Below are 19,116 nucleotides of genomic sequence, written 5' to 3'. Positions count from 1 at the left end.
CTAAAATTCTTTAAAAAAAAAAAAAAAAAAAAAAAAGTACAAAACTCATTATGTGCACAAGTATTTTTATTTTAAAAGTTAGATAATAACCTGACTGGTTGAAATCGGGTGCTGAGCGAAAGGCAGCTGTCGGCGAGCGTGGTGAAAGGCTGTGTGTGGGAGATCCAGGCAGACTCTCTCCAGAGGACAACGAGCGGTTCAGTGATGAAAAACTGCGGCTGGTGTGTAAGAGCGGAGAGGGCTGCATGGCGAAGCGTTTGAATACTGATCGTCGCCTGGAGAGGGAAAAATGTCACAGGACTGATGGTCCAAACTTACAGTTGAAAAAAAAAACAAAAAAACAACATGCACAAAATATTGGAATATCCTGAATGGCATACTTTTGCAGTATGCAGTATGTATACTTTGCATTGTATGCAGTTGTTATTTATGCACAAAATTCCTAGATGACTTGCTACATTGGCTGAAATGTACATTATACAACAAGACCACACTGCATGAAATACTGTTTTCCATATTGCAAAGCACTCTACAATATCAGCAATATCAAATGTTGTAATTGTAGTAAAACTTTAAAAGTGAGTGTAATCTCTTTCATAACTCCCTGTTTGATATGACAGCCAAAAGTTATTAATCCAATATGAAAACTGGATTCCACACTATGAATTGAACATGCCACATTGTGGGGTCATGCATACTACTATTTAGAACATTTAGTTTTACACCCTGTATACTGTTATATATATTATATTGCACAGTATCCAGTATGCTTGTAGCCCACTCTGAACAAAAGCACTTTTAAAAATGTGTTTTTAGTTTAACCAAGTTTTTGAGGCTATGTAAATTTCAAGCCACCAGAATTAGACAATGTTGTATTAGCGATATTCCTGTTTTCTTACCTTTCTTGTGTCTTCTCCTTCTTAGGCTTTTTGGTTCTTCTAACCATTTTGCTTCTGTAACTATTTCTTCTAGCTGGACCAGTTTTGATTGAAGTGTTTTCAAAAGGGGTTGTGGATATTGCAACTTTACTTCCACTCTACAATATACCATGTAAGTGTCACTGTCAATAGATTTGCTTAACACAGAATGAAAAGATCAAAAACCAGTGAAAAGAGTGTTGTGGTTACAATCTTGTGGAAAATGTTTGCACCTTCAGCAGTAGTTCCACCACCTCAGTGTGAAGCAGCCCATGAACCGTTTCTCCGTTCACATGAGTGATGAGGTCTCCAGCTTTAAGACCAGCCTTTTGCGCTGGCCCACCATCCTCAACATTCTGTAACCAAACAGACCAAATCATTTAGAAATGATAAACAAACAGAAATTGTTCAAAACGTATCAACATATCATCTAACAACATGCCCCAATATTAACATAGATGATATTTATCTTTTGCTGTTACTGGTTAAGACGCAGTGTTAAAAATCTTTCTTGAGTGAATTAGGGGAGCTCTTACCCAAACCATGTGATAAACAGTATAAACATCACTGTCACAGGCGTAGACCCGGATCGCTCGCAAAGTGAAGCCAAACTTCTTCCCTGAGCTGTGGATGATGATTGGCTGACGACAGCTGACACAAGAGAGGGAGGAATCTCGGCTGGGGGAGGAATCTCGGGAGGAGGGGTCTGATGACAGTGAGTATGGAGAAATCGGACTTGCTAATGGAGACACACCAAACATATCTGAAGGAGCAAGAAAGAAGGCACGACGCATATCATAAAATGAACTAATCACTGGCACCCTGCAATAACACATGACTTGTATGTAAACGTACAAGGTTGGATTTGTATGTTTTACTGCATATTAACATAAACGGCAGCATATAGGTGGTCGACAAATAAAACATGACCTGAAATGATTTTTATTTTTTTTACATCAAAATTTTAGGTTAAAAATCATGTGAAAGTATATGGATTTTTTTCACCTATTTCCAGATCTTTTCGTTCTGCAGCATTACTAATGATTATTTTAATAATTAAATAAAATAAAAAAAATTACTTAACGTGATCACTTAAAAATGTAAAGATTTAAAATGGGCAAAATTAAAACAACATTGATCTTATTTATAAAAAAAACCGGTCCTAAAACTTATTGACATACCCACACTATTTGTCAAATACATTTACATAAACAGCACACATACACAGACCTCCAGGGATCATGAGAGACAAAGCACCAGTAGACACCGATTTTGGCACTTTGCTGATTGCAAACTGCTTTTCTGTGGCCTCTAGTCTAGGAGTGCTCAGGAAGGAGCCTGTATCAGATGACACCTTACAGGAACTTTCCGGACTCTCCACTCCCTCTCCTTGCAATGGCACCTGATCCAGGTGCTCTGAGAAACTGCCTACTCAAAGAATGATAAAAGAAAGAGGCAAACAAATAAATGATAATTATTGAGTAATACAATGCCTCAAAAAGCATCAGAATGGACAAAAACATTCCCATCCAGTTTACAGTGAATGTTTAATATGGTATAAAATATAATGTGTTCATTTTAAATGTACTATGCGTCATTTGTTCCCACATAATTCTGCTATAAGCGCTGAAGATTTTAACAAAATTCAAATTATTATTTGAATTATTTATTAATAATTAAAAATGAATCCCTCCATCCTTTGAATGACACGATGCATAGAGAAGACTGTTGTTTCTGGAACCCAGCCAACCTGAGTAGATATTATATTATATAATATCTGCGAGTATGAACCTAGCAATGGCCGTGAACATTTGACATTATGCGAACGTGAATTTCAAGTGAAATTCTTTGCTTTCCCTATCAAAATCATTACTAATATTTTTGGTAGGAGTCTGGCGTGAACTCCACAGATGGTGCACTCATCAGAGTGTGTGAGGGTCAGTGAGACAGTTCATTTGGAGTGCTCGCATCAATGCAATCACACAGGGGAATGTGATACAAAAACGCAGCGTTCATGGGATTCCGACATTCCCTAAAATTCCCCTTATTTGAATAGAAAAATTTATTTTTAAATGTAAGAGTTAAATGGAATAATCGCGCTTACCTCAAATAATCACGATAAGACCATTTATTAATTGTGACATTACATGCATGTTTGAAATATTTCAGCTAATCTGATATCACTTTCAGATATTCACTTTCTTTTAGCAGATTTCCCACACAATCAGCAAAGAACCGCTTATGTCAAACACGGAAGTGGTGTCAAAAACCACGCGTGAAACCATTTGATCGTATTACGTTGTTGAAAAATGATTCCGAGGGCACTTGTTGACTGATGTGGCTTCAAGCCATGAACAGAGCTGACTGGACTGAGATCATTTCAACTAAACTTTGCAGCAAACATTTTAAGCAAAAATTATTACATGTTTGTTATGAACTCATTTTATTATAGTAATTGTATCACTAAGAATATGTTTGAATTTATGATGGTTTTGTGTCCCACTTTCATCTAATCTGTCAAATCGAACACAACAGTCAGTCAGGCTTTCTGCCACCACACTGCACATGTGCTGACATTTTTGTAAATAAGAGGATTGGTCTATAGACATTATTCACAGTAGTGCCATGTTTGATTATTAATGGGAATAGAAATGAAGCTGTGAGGGACAGACATACAGTCTCTTCAATGGCATGCATGGCATAAATCTGTAAAAAGCTCCAATATCCCATCTGATTTTCCACAACTCATGTTGTCTGGAGTTTTTGTCTACTGAGTGTCCTTGAAAATATATTTTTCCAAAGTTTTGTCTGTGGAACGACCAAAAGCACTTTAATCTGCACAGCCTTGTTGTCATTCTTGTCAAAAATGAAATATGATGCTGCTGCGATTAAGGTCTAGCATGTGCTGAATAACATATATATTTGTTTTTTTTGGCAGATACCTTTAATAAATACTTTACAGGTAGTTAAAGTGCAGTTCGTTTAAAAATGACATTTCTGTCATCACTGCTCACCCTCGAGTCTGTATGAATTTTTCTCTGCCATGGAACAAATAAGGAGATGTTAAGCAAAACGTTTAGTCTCAGTCACCATCATGTTTTTTATTAAATGCAAGTGAATGGTGACTGAAACTCCCTAATATCTCATTTTGATATCCACTGAAATAAGTCATACAGGTTACCTTTCAGTTACCTTAAAAATGGTCATTTAAAGTTGACAATATGTACTGAAAATGTTAAAATATTAAATTATGAAAGTGAACTGTGCTGCATAATTATTTATGATGTATATTGAAAACAGATTATATACTAAATATTAAATATATATAATATATTTTCATATTATGTATATAATATTTTAATTGTATATAATTGTATTATTATTGTTTTGTATATTATTACAACATTTTTAAATTGACATTCAGACGGCAGAGAAAATACCTGTATATGTTAGATCTAGAGAGATGGAGATGAGAGATATAACAGGTGTAAGTGCAGCGGAGTAGTTCAGTTAGCTTTACAATTATTGTCAAATGTGATGTAAAATAAGGAAGCACCATGATTTGAAAGGCGTCAAAAGACGCACCAACCTCGCGCTCTTGCAAATTGTAACGTTGACCGCTTTGTCGATTATAAGCAGGAGCAATAGTGTTAGCACATCGCTCGCTTACAGAGATGCAAAATACTCGCACTAAACTCAAGTCAGCTGCTAAATGCTGGATTAAAGAGACAGAAATAGAGAAAGAGAGACAGTGAGAGAGAGAGAAAGACAGAGTGAGAGACAGAGAGAAAGAGAGGGAGAGAGACAGAGAGAGAGAGAGACAGAGAGACACTGTGGTCTTCAGCAGTTCTGATCTTGTTTTTGTATTTTTATTATTTATTTTTATAATTGTTAGATTGTTAGACTAAATTTAATTATACATGTAGTTCTGTCTTTATACAGTCTCTGCTTTGGCAATATTGTATTGTTTATACTCATGCCAATAAAGCTACTTTGAATTGAATATGAGAGAGAGAGAGAGAGAGAGAGAGAGAGAGAGAGAGAGAGAGAGAGAGAGAGAGAGAGAGAGAGATGATTTTGACTCCTCTATTCATGCCCCAAAATATAAGACCTTAGCAAAAAAAATGTAAGACTTCTTGTAATTTATTTAAGACTTTTATGGTCTTACATTTTTAAAAGTATATTTAAGACTTTTCAAGACTTTAAGGACCCGCGGATACCCTGATCATATATCACAGCATTGTTTATTCTTCATACTGATTGGCTGACACAAATTGCAATGGTGTTGATTTTCTTTAACTGCACATCTATGAAGTATTTGGATTTAGTGACCGCATACCAGTCAAAATTCTTTCCTGAAATCTTTTCAAATGAATGAACATAATCTGTGAAAAACATGTTTAGATAAACACATACACGTGGTAATTGTATTTGAATGCGAAATTCTGTGACACGACTCATTTCCTGTATGTACACTGGCATATCCTGTACCTGAAAGGGTGCAGTTGCTGATGGTGCTACCAGGTGTGGTGGGATCCGGCTCATCCTGAGGCAGTTCTCCAATACTGAAGGTCACTTTACGGGGATCTTCCAGATCCATGGAGCCCTCGCCGTCCTCCACTTCTGCAGAGATGGCAAACTTAGGGAGGAGACCAGAACATCTGCTCACACTGGTGCTCTCCGTGTCAGATGAATGAGAGAGAGAGGGGCTGGAAAAGAGGAACAAGAAAACAGGTTATACCAGCTTTAGGGGGCTAAGCTGGTTTCTGGAACACTGCAGCTGGTTTGTTGCTGGTCCTTAACCAACTAGACCAGCTTGGACCAGCTAATGACTATAAATGACCAGCTTGGAACATGTATAACCAGCAGAAACTGTTTTTTAACTGGATTTTCCAGCCAAATTGTATACGTTGAATGTCAGTGTCAACATGAACAAATGGTCTGGCCATTTATTAGCCCTAGATTAATACATTATTTTTAAATCAAGCATTTAATCGATAACCAGGTTTTATCGATATCCAGAATGTTTGTACATTTAGCTTGTACCTAATATGGTAGACATTGGTTTTAAGACCATTTATGTTTATGAGGAAGGTGAGAGGGTGTTCGAGTGACGTACATCTCAGTGAAGTCTGGAGTCCAGCTCAGTGAGTCAACGGTGAGTGGACTGTCGGTCTTCTTCTCTGTCTGTTCTCCTTTCTCCTCAAGATGTCCACGAGACAAATCCAGACTACTGTATACCTGCACACCACACAGACACACAAATTCACAAACAGCATATACATCACTAAACTATTCTTTGAATAAATACAAATGCATGCATGCCACAGAATAAAACCACTAGAATGAGACAGTGAGTCTTGAAGCAAGACAATTTAATTTGAAATTAACAAATACAAAAGAAAATTATACAAAAAGTGACTGGATGTCAATATATTATTTGTTTTATTTCCATATCATTGAACAAGTCTACAGTAGACAGTAATCCATTTTGCAATTGAGTCCTGTTCTCACAGGACCCTTTCTTGCATTTCTTCTGCGCCATTTTTTACTTATTTAGCTTTTCGCAATACACATCGTTTCATACATCTTAATATGCTTTTAAATTGTTTAATTTTAAAAGACTGTTTAAATTAATCAAATTATGATATTGTGAAATTGCGATATATTGAACAGTAACATATGTACCGCAATATGTATAGTGAGGTGATTGCCGATACCCAAGCTTAAGACTTGCTGTATAAAGATGCGTGCGCTAAATATAGGCGCGAGTGGGTTGGTGAAATCAAAGCACTACTGGGCTGGGAAAAGTGCAATTTAATTCTGAGGTTTTTCTCTGGTCTGTGTCCTATTATATAGTCCATTTCATGTCAAGCAACGTCGATATAAATGAAGACAGCACATTCAACAAGACGTTGGTAGTGTCGATGTGCTGGATTTAATGCATAGAATAATAGAAATACCGTCCATTTGTGTCTTGCATTCTTTTGTGCAATAACTACGCCCATGCTTTTAACTCTCTCCTGTTTTGTGTGCTGGCGTTCCAGTGCTATGGTGTTTAGTGGTGAAATACTACAGATGTTTGTTTCCTCCTGCTTCCAGACCACAATATATCTGTTCTCTTATCGGACTGTGGCCTACAGTCTTGACGGTGTTTCAGGATGCTTGAGACATACTTTGCTGCTCTCTCATATTGTTTATTGATCTGTAATATATATTTTTTACATGTTTCTCTGTTTAGTGTTTAATTTCTATACAGCATCGTAAAGCTTTGGAAAGGAGCTATACAAAAATAAAAAAACGGATTCTTAATATTATTATTATAATTTTTTTTTTTAACATATTGATATACTGACACACAGAACATGGCTAGTTTTAAAAGAGATCGCTATATCTTTAATATCATCTACTGGTAGAATCTCCACGCTGCAAATGCAGGAATTGAGTTTAGACTTTGGGCGGACAATTGACGTGCTTCTCAAACATCACGCAATGACCTATCTCTCTGGAAAATAGCTAATTGTGCTTCGCACCACTAAACATTAACATACAATACAACCACAGTTTCCATGCATACACCCACAGATAGCGCAAATGCCCACTTGCCGCTGAGCCTAGCACGGTCACGAAAATAGAGCCCCACATTTGTGACAAAGTTATATATTTTGAGAATCACAATCTAAATCAAAACAGGTTTCAACACATATGTTCTCTGAATGCACGGTAGTCGCTGAAACCTACTAATGATAGCACTGGTGTTTCAGACTTTGGTTTAACCTGCAGAGTAAACTCGACTTAGAGTAGAAAAAACAAGAGAGGAAACTCACTTTGGAGAATCGGTGTGAGGATGAGGAAAACTGGCGCAGTTCCACATTGAAATCTTCATCATTGGTTTCATCCTCTTCCTCCTCGGTTTCTAAATGATGGTACCTATCAGATCGTGCTGCAAGTGAAAGGGTAAAAATGTGTCATGTTGTGCTGTGATGTCAAGGTGCTTTCATGCCTGTTATTTCAAGACTGCATTTTTCAAAATAACCAAGAACAGTTCATCCAAAAGTGAAAACTCTGTCATGTTTGAGCTCTCCTGGTTTGTTCATGTTACATATGAGACTTTGTATACAGTCAGAAGAGCAACACACTAGAAACTACAGGAGGAGGAGTAGTAGAAACATGAGTATCGTGATGTGCCAGGTTTGAATGTGCCCATGTGAATCGACTTTTAGTCTGTTCCTCATACAAAGCTATTGTGTGGCTTCAGAAGGCTTATAGGAATATGATACACAAGTTGTATGGAGTACTTTTAGTCCTCTTTTATCCTTTTTGGAGCTTGAGTCACTGGTCGCCATCCAATTCCATTGTATGTAAAAGATCAACTAGGATTTTCTGTTAAATATCTCAAAAATATGTTTTGCATTTCATAACACATTTTGGACAATGATTTGTCCAAAACCTTTTAAGTAATGATACATATGGCACAATGACAGAGCAAATAGTTTATATTGTTCCAAACAAATGACAAAGCTTCAAATCATCTCCCAACTGTGCTGATATGACTAATCAGTGTCAGCCTGGGAACATCTGACCCTCCCTTAGAAATCAGAGATGTGTGGTGGTTTTGAGCTCTGCTCTGCATGCACTGTAAAGGAGCGATGACTCCGCACACTGTCACTCACTGTCAAAGTAGCTGGTGTCGTCCTCAGACTCCAGCTGAGGGATGAACTCTGCCTTCTGCCTTAGCAGGCTGTTCCAGTCCAGACTGTTGAAGAACGGATGGTGCTTGACCTCATACGCCCCTCCTGCTGAAATACACACAGCCAATCACATTTCAGCCCTAGAATCAGCATTGCTCCGCATCCTTATGAAGCGTTTTGCATCCTTACTCTAACTCTAAGTTCTAAAGTTATGACAATGCCTTTTGGTTTCCCAGCTAAACTTCTGGTTGCAAATGTTTTACTTGGAGAAATGTCAATTAACATTTGTCTCTTATTTAGTTTGTTAAAATTAAGAGTGCCCCCCCCAACACCCCCTTTTTTATTTACTTGCTGAAGCCCGGTGTGTTAATTGTGGACTCTCACCCGTGCCAAGGCGCTCCAGCGGGTTCTGCCTGAGCAGCAGTGTGATGAGCTCCTGAGAATCAGACGGAGGAGCATCTTCACCCTCCGGCCAGTTTATTTCATCTGAGAGAAGAGGAAGAAAACAGTTTCATCCCCATCAGCATAATGAAACAACACACAAACAACACTTTCCCAAACATAATTACTGTGGTTTTCACACAAAGAGACCAATTATCAGTTTGACTGATATTTTGTACAGATATTCATATGTTTCTACTTAAAGGAATAGCTCACCCAAAAATTGTAATTCACCATTTACTCACACTTATGCCATCCCAGATGTGTATGGCTTTATTTCATCTGCTGAACTCAAATGAAGTTTTATATAATGCAAGTGAATGGGTGATAAAAATGTTGAAGCTCCAAAAATCACATAAGTCATTATGAAAGTTATCCATATGACTTCAGTGGTTAAATCTATGTCTTCAGAAGCGATATGATAGGTGTGGGTGTGAAACAGAAGACATTTACATTCATCTTCTAGTGTATTTGGTGATTCACATTCACATATCACCCCCTACTGGGCAGGGAGAAGAATTTCAAGCAAAAAAGGACTTCAATATTGATCTGTTTCTCACCCACACCAATCATATCACTTTTGAAAATATGGATAAAACACTGGAGCTGTCTAGATTAGCTTTATGATGCCTTTATGTGCTTTTTAGAGCATAAACATTTTGGCACTCATTCACTTGCATTGTATGGACCTACAGAGCTGAAATATTCTTCTGAAAATCTTAATTTGTGTTCTGCAGAAGAAAAAAGTTATACACATCTGGGACAGCATGAGGGTGAGTAAATGAGAGAATTTAAATTTTTGGGTGAACTATCCCTTTAATTGTTCAGTCCTTAATGAAAGACACCCTACTACACATTTACACCACGATGTGTTCAATAGGAACCAACAGTGTTTACTGCTACAGTAACTAGCTTATGCATTAAGCTTGTGCGTGATAGAGACTGAAGGACCTGGACGTTCAGAGCACTAGAAAATAATAATTCAAACAATTGTTTAGAAACAACAAAACTGAGCTCAGATCAGAATAAAAAGTGGATAGGGACTTTGGCTGAAAGGCCAGCGGTTGAAATAAATGAGGAGCTGTGCTTTGTTTGTTTTGTGACTGTTTCTACAGCAACATGTGCCTCACACTTGAATCACATTAAGAAGCATGAATATGTATCTAAGCCCAGGGCAATGGCAGCTAGTTGTGCCTTTGTCAGGCACATTAATTAAGACTCACAGTCATGATAACCCCATGATGGAGAACATAACAAATGGCCACAGAAAACATTTGGCATTCTCTTCGCCATGGGATTTGTGTCAAGGGCATGTGGCTCAAACACCATGAAATATAAATTTGTGTCTATAACTATTAGCTTTGAGGTCATTTGCATGCTAGTGTAAAAGAAAAATAATATATTAATGAGTCACCTTGTTCTCAGGGGGCTTATACAAATGTATATTCAATCAAATGAACTCTAGAATGAGAATTTAAAAAAGAAAATAATTAACTAAAATAATAATAATATACATTATATACAGTACTTTTAAATTCCTATTAACAATCACCACCAGAAGTATATAAACAAATTAAAAATAACATTTTCATAGTCCAAATTGGAATGTCACAAAATTGCAACAATATAATCCTTAAATATATTTGGTGAAAATATTTTTAAACATTAAGATTTGCCTTTGAAAAATTGGGCTTAATAATAATAATAATAAATAATAATAATTTTAATAAATACATTTGTACAGAAATAATGCAACAGTACTTTTCTACCTTCCTAGCATTTTCTGGCATTGTGTTAAATTTAAAAAAGATAATTGAGAATACATTCTCAGTTTGTGTTCAATAAACAAGTCAACATACATTTTTCGTTAAACCTACAATATTAGATTTTCTAAATGAATGAATGAGTGTTGTTTGCCTATGCAAAACTTGCTGCCGTGGTGTTAGGGTGTTGTGGGTGGTTGCCTGGGCAATGCTAAGTGGTCGCTTACTGGCCCAAGTCAAGTCTCTAGGATTCTCTGGGTCCTAGAGAAGAGAGTCTTTCCTTCAATACAAGTCTATGATAGGCAAAAGATACCGCATGATCATTCATGTCCATAGCATGAACAGTGTGGGATGAGTTACATACCGAAGTTCAATACTTAAAGGGATAGTTCACCCAAAAATTCTCTCATACTTTACTCACCCTCATGCCATCCCAGATGTGTAGGACTTTCTTCTGTTCTTTTATAGATTCTGTCCTTCGAGATTTATAGTAAAAAAGGATGTAAATATTGATCTGTTTTTCACCCACACCTATCATATCTCTTCTAAAGACATGGATTTAACCACTGGAGTCATATGGATTACATTTATGCTGACTTTGTGCTTTTTGGAGCTTTAACGTTTTGGCCACCAATCACTGGTATTGTACAGAGCGGAGATATTCTTCTAAAAATCTATTATTCTACTGAAGTAAAAAAGTAAAAACTCATCTGTGATGGCATGAGTACATGATGACAGAATTTAAATGTTTGGGGGAACTATCACTTTAAGATTAATGGTTTGTTTGAACCCCTATCCCTGAGTATGAGCAACAGTAATTGTAATGTTTGCTAAATTTACAATACTTCTGTTCCATTCTTCTAATACAAAAATCAACAAAGTCACACGTAATTCCATTGGCATGCAGAATGACAGGTGGTTCCTATTGCCGATCCTATGAGATTCTGATGTCAATTAATGAGAAACACAGTTGAGGCTATGCAACACTATCTGCATGTGCTAAAGCTTTTGCCTGAATGAAGCATGTCTTGGTTACAGGACAGATTTCATGTTACTGACCACTGATGACCTGGCCGAACAGCTCTTCTGGAGTGTCTCCAAAGAACGGTACACAGCCCACCAGAAACTCATACAGGATGATGCCCATTGCCCACCAGTCCACTGGCTTCCCATAGCCTTGCCTCAAGATTACCTCTGGGGCGATGTACTCAGGAGTCCCACAAACCTGCAGAGAAACGTGTGCAAATGTTACAGAATGATTATTCTTGGCCCTTATTACTGCCATGCAAAGCCAAAATGCAGTAACTACACAGAAGTTATGACTGAAATCTCTTAGACTGATATTTCCTGATGGACAGGCGGGTTTTGCTCAACTATGCTCAGATTCAGAGAAAACACAGTGAGATTATTTTATAATCCACATTTGGCTGGACAATCAAAAAACTCTGAAGTCATTTATTTTTCAGTTTCACTATTGGTGTAGTTACTGCTTTTTGCCTTTGAAGGGCAATTTTCATCTTGCATTAACACATTTTAGTCACACATTATGGATGTTTGTGGTTTACATCTGTGTTACTGCATATTGAAATCAGGCATATCAAAGCTGTTCCATGAAGTCTTGGGTATCAGCATGGCCTTTTCCAAATTTTTCCAATTGGACAATTTTTTTTCTTGTAAGCCCTTACCAAGCTTACAGAAATAGTTGACCAAAAATTTACACTCATCATTTTCTGCAGAAGAGAAACAAAGATTTTTAGAAGAATATTTCAACTCTGTAGGTCCTCACAAAGCAAGTGAATGAGACCGACACTTTGAAGCTCCAAAACTCACATTAAGTCAGCATAAAAGTAATCCATAAAACTACAATGGCTTAGTCCATTTCTTCTGAAATGATATGAGAGGTGTGGGTGAAAAACAGATCAATATTTAAGTCTTTTTTTATTATAAATCTCCACTTCCACATTCTTCTTTTGTTTTTGTTTTTTTTGCGATTCACATTCTTCATTCTACTGGGCAGGGAGGATAATTTAATGTAAAAAAGGACTTAAATATTGATCTGTTTCTCAGCCACACTGATCAGAAGATATGGATTCATCCACTGGAGTCGTATGGATTACTATTATACTGCCTTTATGTGCTTTTTGGAGCTTAAAAATTTTGTTTACATTTCACTTGCATTGTATGGACCAACAGAGCTGAGACATTCTTCTAAAATAATTTGTGTTCAGCAGAAGAATGAAAGTCACACACATCTGAAATAACATGAAGAATTTAAATTTTGTGGTTATCTATCACTAAGTTCAAAAATGATTGCTTTGGCACTATGTATAAGGTGAGTAGGCGTTCCTTTAAAGATGTACGGGACACATTAGCATTTATATTATAAATGTAGCACAATCCAAGATCGGATGATATGAGAAGAGTATTTATTTGAGATGCAAAAAATAGCAATCAGAAATGTAATCAAATTATAATCAATAACAAACATACAAAAATCACAATTAAATGCCAACTTATTAAGATGCAGCTGAAGATGCCATTTTTAAATTACATTTCAATTTATCTAGACTTTTATAGAGAAACAACATATACCTGTTTATCAGAGAACTCTCTGGCATCCTTCTCAATGTGCCCCTCATAGAGGTTAGTGGTCATATTCATCAGCCCCACCTTCGACAGGCCGAAGTCTGTCAGCTTGATGTGCCCCATTGAAGTAACTAACAAACTTTTGCAATGTAACAACAAAGTGAAAACAATCACCAAAATGTCTAGACGTGAAAATGTCATTAAGCTCTTAACACCTTAGTATATTATCTGATGTAACATTTGCTGAAAAAAAAATAATAAATAAAAAAATACAGGTCATGCTAGCTTTGGGAGTGGATTTGGATTTTTGGAATATTTTATGTACATTTCACTTTTATAGTATCCGCTAACCTATTTCACTAATCAAACAGACAGAGATCAACGCTCACTTGTCTGGCTTGAGATCTCGATGGACGATTCCATAGTTGTGGAGATATTCTAGTGCTAACAAAGTCTCAGCAAAATACATTCTGGCCATGTCAACCGGGAGAGGGCCCATGTTCTTCAGCAGAGTAGCACAATCACCTCCTGTTGGGATGGAGAACAACTAATTAATGCATAAACTTGCCTTTTGACTTGTTTGGTTACTTTTAACTGAATATATTGGAAGTAGATTTCAAGGACAAGGTTTTTACACCTGATATGATGCATGTGTTACAGCTTACCCTCCACATACTCCATCACCATGCAGAGATGTCGCCGAGTCTCAAATGAGCAGTACATGCTCACCACAAACGGGTTTTCGGCAAACGTCAGGATGTCTCTCTCCACAAACGCCTGCTGGATCTGGTTCCTCAGCATCAGGTTCTGCTTGTTGATCTTCTTCATGGCAAAGCGCTGTTTGGTCTCTTTGTGTCTCACTAAATACACCACACTGAGAGAAAATGCATCCTTAATGTAATCAACAGCTCTATGTATAATCATTTTATATACAGTTGAAGTCAGAAGTTTACATACACCTTAGACATATCATTTAAACTCAGTTTTTCACAATTCCTGACATTTAATCGTAGAAAGATTGAGCTCAAGGCTTTGTGAATACCTTGACTTTGTTGTCCTTAAGCCAATTTGCCACAACTTTGGAGGTTTGCTTGGGGTCACTGTCCATTTGGAAGACCCATTTGTGACCGAGCTTTAACTTCCTGGCTGATGTCTTGAGATGTTGCTTCAATATATCCACATCATTTTCCATCCTCATGATGCCATCTATTTTGTGATGTGCACTAGTCCCTCCTGCAGCAAAGCACCCCCACAACCTGATGCTGCCACCCCCCATGATTCTTAATTGGGATGGTATTCTTCAGCTTGCAAGCCTCACCCTTTTTCCTCCAAACATAACGAAGATCGTTATGGCTAAACGGTTTGATTTTTGTTTCATTAGACCAGGGGACATTTCTCCAGAAAGATCTTTGTCTCCATGTGAACTTGCAAAATGTAGCCTGGCTTTTTATTACAGTTTTGGAGCAGTGGCTTCTTCCTTTCTGAGCAACCTTTCAGGTTATGTCAATATAGGACTCGTTTTACTGTGGATCTAGATACTTGTCTACCTGTTTCCACCAGCATCTTCACAAGGTACTTTGCTGTTGTTCTGGGATTGATTTGCACTTTTCACACCAAACTACTTTCATCTCTAAGAGACAGAATGCGTCTCTTTCCTGAGTATGATGGCTGCATGGTCACATGGTGTTTATACTTGCATACTATTGTTTGTAAAGATGAACGTGGTACCTTCAGTCATTTGAAATGGCTCCCAAGGATGAACCAGACTTGTGGAGGTCCACAATTTGTTTTCTGAGGTCTTGGGTGATTTCTTTAGATTTTTCCATGATGTCAAGCAAAGAGGCACTGAGTTTGTAGGTAGGCCTCAAAATGCATCCACAGGTAAACCTCCAATTAAGTACATCTCCTATCAGAAGCTAATTGTCTAAAGGCTTGATATAATTTTCTGGAATTTTCCAAGCTGCTTAAAGGCACCGTTAACTTAGTGTATGTAAACTTCTGACCCACTGGAATTGAGATATGGTCAATTAAAAGTGAAACAATCTGTCTGTAAACAATTTTTGGAAAAATGACTCGTGTCATGCACAAAGTAGATGTCCTAAACGACTTGCCAAAACTATATTTTGCTAATATTAAATCTGTGGAGTGGTTAAAAAATGTGTTTTAATGACTTCAACCTAAGTGTATGTAAACCTCTGACTTCAACTGTATAATAAATAATAAACATTTGGTAAAACAAAGGAATCTATTACAGCTGTTATGTCAGCTTACCCATAAGCCCCATTGCTGATCAGTTTGATCATCTCAAAGTCGAGTTCACAGGGTTTGCGTCTGGACCGTAGTGCTGCACTCAGGCTGTGCGACTGGTTGAGATATAGCAAGTGTTATGCAGAAATGAATGATTAAATGCATTCTGTATACTTTTTATCCTTGTATTCTACTGTATAAGACTAAACATATATTTAATTTGTTTTTCATGTTTTGTTGTATTTCTTTGTAATTTGGTTTCGTTAAATCTACTTACACTGACGGAGTCATCCGTCTCTGGTGTTTCTGCAATCCCGCTGTCGTAGCTAGTTAACTGTGCAATTTCTGCAAAAATAAATCAATAAAATAAAAAACTATAATAATAAAATGTAAAAGAAAATTGGGTTTTGTTAGAAGCTGGACTAAAAAAAATTTGAAAACAAAAATGAAAGTTCTATCAATTACTCAACGTAATATCACTTTAAATCTGTATAACATTCTTTCCTCCGTAGAACACAAATGTTTGCCATATAATGCCATATAATGCCATATAATGCCATATAATGGAAGTAAATAATGACTCCAGTCTGTCAAATTACAAAAGGGACCAAAAAAAAACAAAAAAGCTGTAATAGTAATAGTTATCGTCATCATACGCTCTCCGATCTCCATTAACTCTGTAAATCAAATATAGAGACTATGTTAATAATATCAAACCTTATTGTTTATCTTGCATCTCATGACCAAACATCATGACATCATGTCACCAAAGAAGTTTAATTTTAACAACATATTCGCCATCTTTAAAGTTTATTAATGATTTAATTAGAGAGTGAATAACAACTTGAGTTTCTTTCTGATCATTACAGAGTAATCGTAGGGCTTCAGAAAACTTGGAATATAGTGCCCGAGTTGTGTCAATTACTTTTACTGTGGTTTTATCATGTTTATTGTCCTTTTCGAGCTTGACCGACTGGAGTCACTATTCACTTCTATTATATGGCAAATAAACCCTCTTTAAAAATTCACCTTTTGTGTTCCACAGAAGAAGAAAAAATTAATACAGATTTGACAACATTTGAGTGAGTAAATTGTTGACTTTTTTATGACATGACACCATGAATGATCATTTTTTTTATTTATTCCTTTGTCTACGTTACCAACTAAAAAACAAAGATCAAGTCACTTTTTCCAAATGAGTAACTTGGTAGAGCAGACTCTTGTGGTTTCTAAATGAGTTAAATGGTGTGAATATGAGGGAAAATCTACATGCATCATAAAACAGTTATTTGGAAAAACTGCAACTCCAAACAAATCCCGGTGAGCCGGTTCTCGGGAGACTCCAGAAGTAACTGGTGAACAGCAGGAGGTAATGAACCAGGGGGCTATTGGCTGTCTCTGAAGTGAGCTAAGACCATCAGAAAGCCCTGAGAACAGCTGCCTATCTCCATTTACAATCACCATATAAAATGATTGGGATGTTCTCTGAGGATTAGGAAGCCTTCAAGGGTTTTGTAACCAACACTGTTTTGGTAAAGAGGGCAAGACAGAGGCTTCAAGGTTTACAAGCATATTCGGCTCTCATTACCGATTATGAATGTCTTGAGTGGAAAATCATTGGTTCATAACAGGATGTGAAATAAAAACAAATTACTGAATAAGAGGAGTTTATTAAATGAACATAACTATGACAATGAAGTAGAATAGTTGTGCTTGAGGGTATCTTATTTACTTGCTACTACTGCAGCAAAATAATATTTTCTTCAAAGATTTGATGCCTTAAACATTGCAAACTTTGGTCTTCATGTGAGAACCTGCATTGGTTTAGTGCTAAACAACACAAGGTCTCACGTGAACATGCAAAGCAAAGTGAACAAGGGTCTCTGAGCGCTCATGAATACATAACGGATGCCAAGATTTTCACTGAAAAATGAATTGAATCAGAATGTTTCTCCCCAAAACCCAGGGACGTTTCTAGGCAAAGGCAAACTAGGCTGTCACCTGGGGCGCAACCAGCTGGAGGGGGTGCTAATGAGGAGCTTTAACTCTACAAAAGTTTATAAAATACTGGGAATGTCATTTATGGAGCGAATGGGGGAACAGAAATAGTCAACCAAGAGTCTCTACAGAGAGTTAACAGGAAAGCAGTTAAAGAAACAAAGAAAGCAATGTTAGTCTTAAAACAAAAAGGAACTTCTTCCACATATGCTGATGTTCTACATATTGGTTGGTGGTGATTGGGTGGTTGGGGTGTGTCCCCGGTATGGGCGCCAATAGGGATCTTGCCAAAACCCCTTTCAGAATATTTTAAATATGGCGTATAAGTTTCATGGACTAATTTTATGATACTTTTGGATTATACTTTTTAAGATTTTAAGTCTTTGTACTGAAAAGACAGACCGAGATCATTTTTCTCCTTTTGTGTTCCATGTTGTCATGGAACGTCTTTAGGGTGAGCCAATTATAAGTATTCATTTTTGGGTGAACTACTCCTTTAAAGTGCAATATATCACACATAACTGATGAATACACCTTTGTTTCTGACAAAGCAATATAAACCTGAGCGCCATGACTCCCTGAAGTTGCGTAGCAGTCAACCAATCAGGTTGGTCCTTGTGATTTTTAATATGAAACTTTCTATGAATTAGTAAAATGTATCCATGTATTGAGGTTCTCCTACCCTCAAGTGGATCCCTTGTCAGACCAAGTTGGCTGATAATGTATCGTGGGATGTCAGTTTTGATGCCTTGGCCCTCTTTGGCATGACCCTCTGCAGCCTCCAAAAGATGATAGAACTCTTCAGGGTCAAACTCCTACAAGACAGAACACATTAATATTTGAACCCAATTGTAATTATATAAACGTATAGTCTCCATGTGCAGTTATCAGTGGATTAGTGCTCTGCTTTGTCTCTCTATTTATTCTTTTATTCAGGGGAATTAAAACAAACGTTTTGGCCAAAAGCCTTCCCCAGTGTGTCACGTGGTGACAACATTTTGTTTGATCTCTCAAACAATGGAAATGATTCTCAATGTCTCTATGTGGAATTTCCAATGTAGGGGCGGTCGGCTTAACACATTCGTTTAAAGCACGCAGCTCATACAGACGAAGATTGCAGTCTTTCTCGGTTTAATAATCACACTAGGACACATCATGATTTCATTTGTATTAACTGTCCATTTCAGTGTAAAAGCAGTAACAGAGCACATGGCCAAATAATCGTGAGCATTTGAAAGAAGTCGTTTGTCAGTCAGACAGCGTGCAGGTCTCGAATTGAGTCGGAGATTACTACTGGTAGGCAGAAACACTGGTATCGTGACATCTTTTTACCGCCTGCTGAGAAATCTTGCACCCCTAATTTAAATTGAATAAATTGAATTAGCTGTCGGGTAAACATCTGACCATTTACTGAAATGAAAGCAATCTGAATTTACAGGAGCAATCACAAGGCGAGTTTTGTTGTTGAGGAAC

General features: G+C 37.1%; 1 protein-coding gene across 1 annotated transcript in view; it reads right to left on the bottom strand.

The window, feature by feature from the left end:
- The window catches only part of LOC127637453 (microtubule-associated serine/threonine-protein kinase 4-like), a 194,870-nt gene that overhangs the window by 6,720 nt on the left and 169,034 nt on the right, over positions 1-19,116 (bottom strand). The window contains exons 12-28 of the mRNA XM_052118529.1: positions 18,326-18,458; positions 15,923-15,990; positions 15,670-15,761; positions 14,064-14,272; positions 13,788-13,926; positions 13,405-13,537; positions 11,872-12,037; positions 8,993-9,094; positions 8,591-8,716; positions 7,745-7,860; positions 6,037-6,158; positions 5,409-5,626; positions 2,148-2,345; positions 1,454-1,680; positions 1,151-1,273; positions 900-1,036; positions 91-275 (exon numbers count right to left, since the gene is read on the bottom strand). Coding sequence (XP_051974489.1) covers positions 91-275; positions 900-1,036; positions 1,151-1,273; positions 1,454-1,680; positions 2,148-2,345; positions 5,409-5,626; positions 6,037-6,158; positions 7,745-7,860; positions 8,591-8,716; positions 8,993-9,094; positions 11,872-12,037; positions 13,405-13,537; positions 13,788-13,926; positions 14,064-14,272; positions 15,670-15,761; positions 15,923-15,990; positions 18,326-18,458 — 2,494 coding nt within the window. The remainder of the gene's footprint in view (positions 1-90; positions 276-899; positions 1,037-1,150; positions 1,274-1,453; positions 1,681-2,147; positions 2,346-5,408; positions 5,627-6,036; positions 6,159-7,744; positions 7,861-8,590; positions 8,717-8,992; positions 9,095-11,871; positions 12,038-13,404; positions 13,538-13,787; positions 13,927-14,063; positions 14,273-15,669; positions 15,762-15,922; positions 15,991-18,325; positions 18,459-19,116) is intronic.

This window comes from Xyrauchen texanus, chromosome 4 (assembly GCF_025860055.1).
Source record: "Xyrauchen texanus isolate HMW12.3.18 chromosome 4, RBS_HiC_50CHRs, whole genome shotgun sequence".
Taxonomy (NCBI): domain Eukaryota; kingdom Metazoa; phylum Chordata; class Actinopteri; order Cypriniformes; family Catostomidae; genus Xyrauchen; species Xyrauchen texanus.
This window is presented reverse-complemented; position numbering and strand designations above follow the sequence as displayed.